Source organism: Hesperophylax consimilis, chromosome 24 (genome assembly GCF_061612785.1).
Source record: "Hesperophylax consimilis isolate HC1 chromosome 24, BYU_Hcon_1.0, whole genome shotgun sequence".
NCBI classification, from domain to species: Eukaryota; Metazoa; Arthropoda; class Insecta; order Trichoptera; family Limnephilidae; genus Hesperophylax; species Hesperophylax consimilis.
The window spans coordinates 27,701,838-27,711,976 of NC_142859.1; the positions used below are offsets into that span (position 1 = coordinate 27,701,838).

A 10,139-nucleotide genomic window follows, 5' to 3' on the forward strand; every position below is an offset into this window, starting at 1 on the left:
ACGAACGGAACTAGCGAATGAACAAACTTTAATAAAACATTTATTTTGTTTTCCGAAAATCTACAGTAGCGCCACTATCGATTGGAAATGTATGTGTGCCATGGTAAATGCAAATTTGAATTTGCCGCACTGTTAATGCCAATAAACAAATAGGTAGATTACAAAGTCTTTAGCAATAATTACAGATTTAAAAAAAAGTCACCATCACGTTATCTATATTATGCTACACATAAATTAAGTAAAGATATTTTAGACGTACCAAACAGATTTTGAAATTATGAAAAATACAATTTACGAAATAGGCCAATATTTCTGGTTAATAAGTAATTTCAAGAAAATATACATGATTCAATAGCATTATTGAAACCATTCCTTACAAGCCTTGTAATATTTGCAAAAATTGAGCTTGGAAATAGAGATGAATTTAAATACAGAACAAAAATTATTAAATTCATCAAATTGGTAATCATGCAGGAATCCGGGAGTAGCGACTCTTTTGATTTTGAGTGAATTAGCGACCAAGCCTGTAATGAATACGTCTTCCATTGTAAGGAATGGCTGCTTCAGCGATGCGTGATAAATAGGTAAAGCTAAAGAAGCAGGCATTAGGTACGACGGTCCCAACAAATAGTCAGGGTAAACATCTTCGGGATACTCTTCCAGTGGAACAAAATAAGGAGAGTCTTCTTTGCGATCTGGTTTCCTCCAGCGAGTCAATTCCCCGTACAGGACTTTTCGTTCCACGTTTAGTTCATACAGGACTTCTAACAATATAGGCATATTGATGTACATGTCATCATCGACTTTTAGCAGAAAATTGGCATCAGGGCAGTACTCGGAAACCCATTGCAGCATGGACAATGATTTTAGCGTCAGATTTCGGTAATCTTCTTTGAAGCGAGCAAATACCATATCACCGCATTTAAGTCTTTCGGCTTCCAAAGATGTGTGCAAGCGTTTGTTGGCAGTTGTTCCCATTAGAAAGACTGCAGCTACATCGCTCCTGCTTTGACCCCACGTTCTTCTGATTTGCATCCGTGTTGTGTAATGGTTTGGGTGAGATATGATCATAAGAACAACTTTCAGTTTCTTTCCCAAGTTGGGACATATTTGTGGATTTGGATAGATAAACCCTGCTACATATCTTTCCTTAGCTGTAATCATTTTAAATATAGGAGTTATCGTTAGGTTGCGTGAAGAAGGGTTAATCACATTTCTATCAATGAAAACAAAACTACTACTGTATACGTAGTAACAAACAAAATTGCCGATAAAAGTTAGGACTCCAAGCAAAGCAAGACCACAAATCTTTCGACGCTGGATGTCAAGCATTTCTCAGTGTATTCAAACTAAGTCAAATGCCAACTTTAAATAATAACAAAAACGAATAAATGTTTTGGAGAAATGAGTTCTTCGGTGTTGTAACAATCACCCACGAAAATGAAAGTCTACCTTTCCGGACCACTGTCGCAATAAATCAAATTTTATTTTATTTATAGATATCAATGCACGAGGAAAATGAATTCAAACAGAGATGTCAAATGAACAATTTAAAATTCTACTTTTGAACATGTGATGAAATATTATTACAAAGCAGTATTTTATATATCGTGGGTAACTACTTTCATTTTTGTATAACCCCACAGGCATCAGATATATTATGTCAGAAAGTTAAATATTTTAATTTTGTAATAAAATCCAAACACACAGAATATTTCCATTTTGTAATAAAATTCAAATATACAGAATATTTCCATTTTGTAATAAAATTCAAATAAACAGAATATTTCCATCTTGTAATAAAATCCAAATATACAGAATATTTCCATCTTGTAATAAAATCCAAATATACAGAATATTTCCTTCTTGTAATAAAATCCAAATTACAAGATATTTCTGATCCGAAAACTAATAACTGTTTTTAAAGGTAATGAAATACACTTTGAAGTTTTATTACTAGAAGTAAACATATAAATAAATATAATTAATTATTGAAATATTGATATTTTGATATTAAATATTGATATTGAAATAAAAAATATTGATATTGAAATAGTGAAATATTAAATAAAAATTTAATTCACAAAAAATATAACATAAAAATTTTTTATAAACGGCTCACTTTACATTTTTCTTAACATAAATAACTGGTGATAAAAACACATGCATTTTCGGTAAATATTCGGAATCGCTGGACACGGATTATATGAAATATTTTTAAATAAAACCTTCTTATTTTCCTTAATTACTATAAAAGGGATCTGACTGCATTTGGGATATTTTTAATTTTAGCATTTTAATTTTTAGTTACGTAAATCGAAAATTCACTTTCGTTGTATGGGATGACAGCTGGAATGATTTCTGTTGATAACATTTTATTTTGTTGGTATTCCTGATACGAGTGGCTAGATTTTTTACCATTTACTCTATGCAACTACTAGGTAGGTAATATTTTGGCCAAACTCGAACAATAAAATAAAGATATTTAGGTATGTTTTATAAATAAAGAAAAAATTAAAAAGGTAAGGTTAGGATTTAGGTTAGGTGGGATTATTGTAGGTTAGCTTAGGATAAAGGTTATTATAGGTTGGATTATTATAGGTAAGGTTATGTGAGGTTGATTTGTTATAGGTAAGGTTAGGTTAGGTTGGGTTATTATAGATTAGGTTAGTATATAAATATATATATGTTTGTATATATATATATATATATATATATATATATATATATATATATCATACAGATACTCGAGTCGGGCCATGTCAAGAGTCAGAATAATAGAAAGGGAATGTATGAGACGATGTATGAATGTAAATCAGGCAGGAAGTGTGTGCCAAGACCGAGTTGTTTGGCGGTCCGTCCTCTCTGCCTTCCCCTGTGGAGAAACGGCGTTATGGTTAGTTTGTTAGTTAGTTAGTTAGTTAGTATATAGGTTAGGTTAGGTTGGATTATTATAGGTTAGGTTGGGTTAGGTTAGGATATAGGTTAGGTTGGATAATTATCGGTAAGGTTTGGTTATAGGTTAGCTTGGATTATTATAGGTTAGGTTGGATTATTATAGGTTAGGTCAGGTTAGGTTGGGTTATTAAAGGTTAGGTTAGGTTAGGTCGGATTATCCTAGGTTAGGTTAGTTTAGGTTGGATTATTATAGGTCCGTTCGAATACGAAAAAATCTAATTTTATTGCCTTTCGTAGGTTAAAACTATAATAATTATAATAATTTATTTATTTTAAATAAAAATCATACAATAAAACATGCGGAAACTTTGACTAACCAACTAGGGATGGATCCTGTTTTAGGCCAGTCAATTTGACATGTTTAGTTCATATCATAATTTAGCACTTAATATATAAACAAAACCGGCAAAAAAGTAAATAACAACCAGATAGTAGTAATAAAAAGACAGATCACTACAGGAGTTGTAAGGTAGAAAAAATCGGTATTGTGTAAGTTTATTAAAAAATAATCGATAGCATTGATAAATAAAGTAAAGATCAATACAGAATAAACAATTGTTTTCAGAGGTGATAAATATGTGTTTTTGTATTGTATGGACTTATGGAAAAATATGTATAAGTGTTTTGACAATAATGTACATATATATTTTTATATTTTTTATAATGATATTATCTATTGATCAACATATTTTCATTTATTACCCTCCCTACATCATGGAGCCAGTTATTGACCAATTTGTGCAAAATTTTTGTTATTTTCGTTTTCCAAGCATTAGGAATGATATTAAATAATTTAGTTTGAGACTATTGGATTATTCCTTGAAAGTCGGGTGTCGTGAAGGTGGTCGATGGAAGGAAAATACTGACGTTGTTTTTGTGCAAGTAATATAATCTTTCTAATATACAGTTGTCTAACATCGAAAACTTTCATTTCCGTGAATGCATCACTAAGGTACCTGAATGGTTTTTTGAGGATGACTCTTAGTAGTGATTTCTGTGCTTTAACCAGGGAATCTAATATTGTTTTGGCACAGCTACCCTAACCTAGGGATGCATATTCGAGTAAAGAATTACACATGGAATAGTATATTGATTTCATATCTTTTTCAGAGAGAATATTTCTGATTGTCATAAAAAGGTGGGTAAATTTTCTGACTTTTGACGCAGTTGAGTTAATGTGTGCTTTCCATATCAGATATTTGTCTATGGTGATTCCTAAATATTTTCAACTATCCACGGATTCTAGGTTATTGCAAGTACAAGTATTCGGTTCATTACAAATGTGAATAGTAATATTCAATATTTCCTTGGGTAGTCCAGTTTGTGTTGCACTAAAACGTATAAATTTTGTCTTATCCGTGTTGAGAGTAAGAAGATTATTATGTAGCCAATGTTTGACATGTTTATCCCAATTTCGGCTTTTCTATGCGTTTTGTACCAGTTTTTCGCCTCAAATATTAAGACCGTATCGTTAGCAAAAGTGATGATATGATCGGCAAGGTTACTGTTACAAAGATCATTGATATAGATACTGAACAATATCTGTCCTAAATTACTTCCCCGTGGAACACCAAATTCGATATTGGCTTGATCGCTTAGAGTGCCACTTATATTAACTCTTTGGCTTCGATTTTCTAGATAGTTTCCTAACCATTTAAGTAACTGCCCCTGAATACTGATTAGCTGAAGTTGTTTCAAAATTATTTTGTGTGAGATGGTATCAAAAGCTTTAGCCAGATCCAGAAAGAGCGCGATGTTATTAGAAATGACTTTATTCAGATTGCCAATGGCATGTTCGGTACCTAAACCCGGTCAGAAGCCACATTGTCTCTCAGAAAGAATGTTATTATCTTCAAGGTAAAAGTTAAGACGGTTTTTGACAATTTTCTCGATAATTATTGAGACCGAATTGACCAAAGATATCAGCCGGTCATTTAAAATCGCAGATTTATCTCCATTTTTATGTAGTAAAACAACAATTGGATGTTTTAGATGGTTAGGCAATATTTCTGATTTGAGACTTAGATTTGAAATTAAAGCTATCGGAGTTGATATGAATGACTTAATTACTTTTAACAGATTTGTCGAAACATTGTCTGGTACACAAGCGTTAGACGGCTTTAGGTCGTCAATTATTTCCAATACTTCGTTTGTCGATGTTTGTATATTGTTTATTTTAATGTTGAGGTTAGAGGTGACCAACCAAGATCGGTTTCAGTTTTATTGAATTTATCGAGAATATTTGAATATTTTTGGTAAGTGTGGTTCCCACCGGTGTGAAGTAGTTATTAGCAAAATTCGCCATATTTTTAGGATTAGAGGAGTTTGTGTTACCGATATCTAACGATTTAATTTCGGAAGACCTGTTGATTTTTGTTTTACTAATATTACGAAATGCTTCCCACATACGTTTTGGAGAAAAATAATTTTCGTAAACGAACGTTTTATAATAATTTTCGTTCGTACGTTTAATAATCTTCTTGCATAAGACTTATGACTTATGAAATATTGGCATACAGAGCTCCGGGCCAAAAAGGCCCCTTTCTCTTTCATCATGATTTTAAATAAAGGTTGTAGGAAAAATAGATTTAGTTTTTAGGTTTTTTTAGAATTTTTTTTGCAATATACATGGCTGCAATATGGGGGATTTAAGATTTACGGAGGATTTGTTTGGGTTTTTTAAAGGTAGTTATTTCATTTTCATCGTACTGTGCGAGGCAGTTGATGGACGCGTTTTCGTGGGTGGGGAGGCCCGCATAAAATGATTCCGCGAGACTTAAAATGTGATCTTTAAGGATGGGAACTTTAGAGTCCCGGTGTAGTTGAGCAACCCTCATCCATCTAGGAGCTCCCAGGGCAATGCGTATGGCTTTGTTTTGAAATGTTTGTAGTCTTTTTAACTGAGGCTCTGAAGCGTGTGCCCAGATAGGGCTAGCGTATGTGAGTTTAGGTCTTATAGTGGATTTATATATAAGTAATTTATTCCTAGGAGATAATTTTTTGTTATTTTTGGATATCATGGGATAAAGGGCTGCAAGAGTTCTATTGGCTGAATTTAAAGTTTCGGTTATATGCTTTTTCCAAGTTAATCTACTGTCTAGAGTTATTCCGAGGTATTTAATGTTTTTTTTCCAAGGTACGTTTTCGCCGAACAAGTGGATGTTAGGGGGTCGTTTAGGGCGTCTACAGGAAAAAACACAAGCGGCGCTTTTTGAGGGATTGATGCTAATTCGCCATTGTTTAAAAAATTATTCTAGTTTCGACGCGTGGTCTTGGACGCGTCGTGTAGCGGTCATTTCGCTTACTGAAGTCGACATGACTTCAGTGTCGTCTGCAAATTTGCCTATTTCGGTTTTTTTGGTGCGAAAGTTATAGATGCTGGGGCGGGGGATATCGCTTAGGTATATATTGAAAAGAGCTGGCGAGAGAATAGAGCCTTGAAGGACACCTGCTCTTAGCAATCTCACTGTGGAAAAAATTCCATCTAATTTGATTCTAAATTTACGGTCTTTAATAAAATTAGCTATGAGTTAGAGCATTGAAAGGGGGATACCGAGGAAGTACATTTTATAAATGAGACCTCTGTGCCAGACTTTATCGAATGCTTTGCAGACGTCTAGGGAGAGGACTACAGTGTGTTGGCGAGAGTTGAATCCGTTTGTAATTTGTTCGACCACCCGCAGAAGTTGGTGGAGAGTTGAATGGCCCGATCGAAAGCCGTGTTGAAAGTCGGGGATGATTTTTAAATCGTCGACTATTTTTTTCAGTCTAGCGAGGATTAGCTTTTCAAGAATTTTACCTGCACTGGGAAGCAGGCTAATTGGAAGGTGGTTTATGGCCTGAAGGGGGTCTTTACCAGGTTTTGGGATAAGGATAACGTCTGCAGTTTTGTAGTCTTTTGGGAATAAACGAAGTCTAAAGGATGCGTTGCTGATGGCTGTGAAAGAGCAAATGGCTTTGGAGGGGAGGCATTTTAAAATTTTATTTGATATTAAGTCAGGACCGGGAGATTTTTTTGTTTTCAAGGTTTTTATAATTTTGGAAATTTCTTGAGGGGTTGTGAACGGGATTGGATTGTCTGTGGGGGTTTCTGTCAGGATGGATGAGACTTCTTGCATAAGTTCCTGTATTTCTTATAGTGAGTTTGTACTAAAATATTATCTATTAACTTTTGCGCCCTTTTGTGGAGTTTCTTTTGTGAATCGAATTGACAAGGCCGGGAGACATCCAGGGCGTGAGTTTTTACTGTCTGTTCGGTATGAGTTTGTTACTTGTGAATCTTTTTAGGGTCACACCCTTTCCCTGCCTACCCCTTCTTCAGATCATTCACCTCCTCTTACAAATCTTGGTTTGATTCCATTCTTAAATTTGCAGACAAGGATATTCCCAAATCATCCCCTGTAGGCACGATGGCTCACTCTCCCTCCCCCTGGCGGGATGAAGAATGCCTTCGAGTGCTGAAGGAGAGGAAAGCGGCCAATAAGACGTACTGCCAACAGATGACAATGGAAAATTTCTTGAAAGCCCAGAATTACCTAGGCTGTTGATAATCGTACATTCCGTTTTTCAAAAAAAAACAGTTCTTGTAATTTCTGCACTAATATATCCCCTGCTACTCTGGCGGGGGAGGTTTGGTCCATGATTCGCAGGTTTAGGTCTTCTTTTTCCCTGCCGAAGTCATCTCACGATTCTTGAAGTGCCTGTTTCATCTTACACCCCAAATTCTTCTTCTTGGTCAAATGCTCCATTTTCCATAGACGAGTTAAAAAGATCCATGGAAGACCTAAAATTCAAAAAATCATTCATTTGCAAAAGTACCAAATATCCAAGTCTAGGCTCAAGTTACAGACCGATTGCTCTCTCTTCAACACTTTGCAAAGTAGCTGAAATAATGATTAAGAATAGATTAGACTGGTTTGTAGAGAAAAATCATATTCTTCCCCCTTCCCAGTTTGGATTTAGAAAGGGTAAAAGTACCCTTGACAACCTTTCCTCTCTTGTTACAGATGTCAAATTAGCGTTATCTATAAACCAATATTGTATTGCAGTATTTTAGACATCTGTGGAGCATACGACAATGTAAATATACCCATTCTAAAATAAAAGTTACTGGCGATTGGTCTTCCTCCTAAATTGGTTCAATTCATTATAAATTTGCTCTTCGAGAGAACTGTTTTTGTAGATGGATCCGAATCCTCTCCCCACATAAGACAAATATTCAAAAAACTCCCGCAAGGGTCTGTCTTAAGCCCGATACTTTATAATACTTAAACATACGATCTGGAAAAATCTATTCATTTCATGTGCAACATACTCCAATATGCTGACGACTTAACGTTTTACATAATATCCGCCAATCTTTTCATCGCAGCATCAGCATCAGCATCAGCATCAGCACAAGGCTCTTAGAAAACTCTTGGCGTGGTTAAATAGTAATGGTCTTAAACTTCCGCTGCCAAAATCAAAGTTGTCATCTTCACTCGTCGACGAAAGCTTCCAGATATTCAGGTGAGATTTGGCGAAGAAGTCATCCCTATCTCTAAGGAAGTTAAGTTCCTCGGAATGTTTTTGGACTCCAAGCTTACTTGGAACTCTCATATAAATCACGTTGTTACAAAATGTGAAAGCAACATCAATCCCCTTAGATTTCTAGCCGGAGTATGGTGGGGATCCCGCCCAGCTTCTTTAAAACTTCTATACAATGCTCTCATCCGAAGCCATCTCGATTACGGATCTTGTCTGTTTGATCTAAGTTTCACTTCAAATTCTCATAAATTAGATAAAATCCAGTCAAAATCTCTTCGCCTTGTCTTAGAAGCCATGAAATCTTCTCAAGTGGAATGTTGCGAACCTCTTTTACATACAAGAAGGCGATGCCTAGCAGAAAAATATGTTTTCAAAATTTGTTCAATAACATCCCATCCCTTGATTCCTATACTTCAATCCTTAAAGAATGAGGTTAATTCAAATCCCTTTTGGAAAAATCAATCCCCTCCCTTTTTCTATAATTGCGTCAACTCTTTCCTGGATTTATCTACAAACACCTATCTCAATGAATCTCTTCCCTTATACTCATGACCCTTTGAAAGCCTTACTTTCTATCCGAAAGTCCATCAATTTATAGGAATAAATAAAAAAACATTAAAAACTCAACTCAATTAAATAATGCAGAATTTAACAAAATTATTGAAAACAACTGGACAAATTCCATAAAAATTTTCACGGATGGTTCCAAACTCAGTCAGGACTCCCATTGCGGGGCCAGTGTCTATGTCCCTCACAGAAAATTGTGTTTCCCACACAAACTTCCCAAGGAATGCTCCATTTTCTCTGCTGAATGCAAAGCGATCATAGATGCTCTTCAACTCGTCAAATCATTAAATATTAAAAGCGCATTCATCCTTTATCCTTTCAGACTCGCTTAGCTCACTACAAAAAATAAGCGCATCCCCACTCAATTCCAGTAGCGACTCTCTAATCTGCTCGATTAGGGACCTACTGCATTCCATGTTACTGGTTCATCTGATTATATTGCTAAGGAAACCACTGTCCATGGTCCGTTAAGTGATATCCCTATTCCGGTTAGAGACCATTTCCCTATTCTAAAAAACTAAGTACCAACTAAAATGGTCTTCTGAATGGAAAAATCCTCTCTGATTAAAGGTCACCAGTACTCATTAATTCAACCTTCTATTCCTGTTAAGCCCTGGTTTCACAAATACACTGCCATGCCTAAAATATATTTGTTCCATAACCCGAATGCGGCCGGGTCACACTTGTTGTCTTAGCCATCTTGCCAGGTTCTATATACTCAGTTCGCCGTACTGTGATTGTGGTTCAGAGGATAATTTTTTTGAGTGTCCTATCAATGACCATTTTCCAAACTGCATGCATGAATAAGTAAAACTTGATATTAAATTCCCTACCAGTATACCCTGCCTTCTTAGTCTAAACACTCCAGAAATTTACTATTTGTTGGCAAAATTTATTTATAAAAATGGCCTTAATATCTGACTATAATAATAAATTTAAACCAAATTTCTTTCACTTTCATATGTATACATTTGTTCAAGTTCATATTTCCATCTTTATTTTCATCTACCTATTTTCACTAATCCCAACACTGCATATTTTGACTTAGTTAAAACACTCTTCTTTATGCATTTGTATATTTTTCTTGA

The 10,139-nt window shown here is 34.9% G+C and overlaps 1 protein-coding gene across 1 annotated transcript; it reads right to left on the minus strand.

Annotated features, from left to right (window-relative positions):
• Positions 1-357: 357 nt before the first annotated feature.
• On the minus strand, positions 358-978 carry LOC149412144 (beta-1,3-galactosyltransferase 5-like). Its single transcript, XM_089646315.1, has one exon. The coding sequence runs from the start codon at positions 976-978 to the stop codon at positions 358-360; it is 621 nt and encodes a 206-aa protein (XP_089502441.1).
• Between the last annotated feature and the right edge of the window lie 9,161 nt (positions 979-10,139).

Coding starts and splice junctions, on each gene's coding strand:
- LOC149412144 (XM_089646315.1), bottom strand. CDS start 978: ATGGGAACAACTGCCAACAAACGCTTGCACACATCTTTGGAAGCCGAA.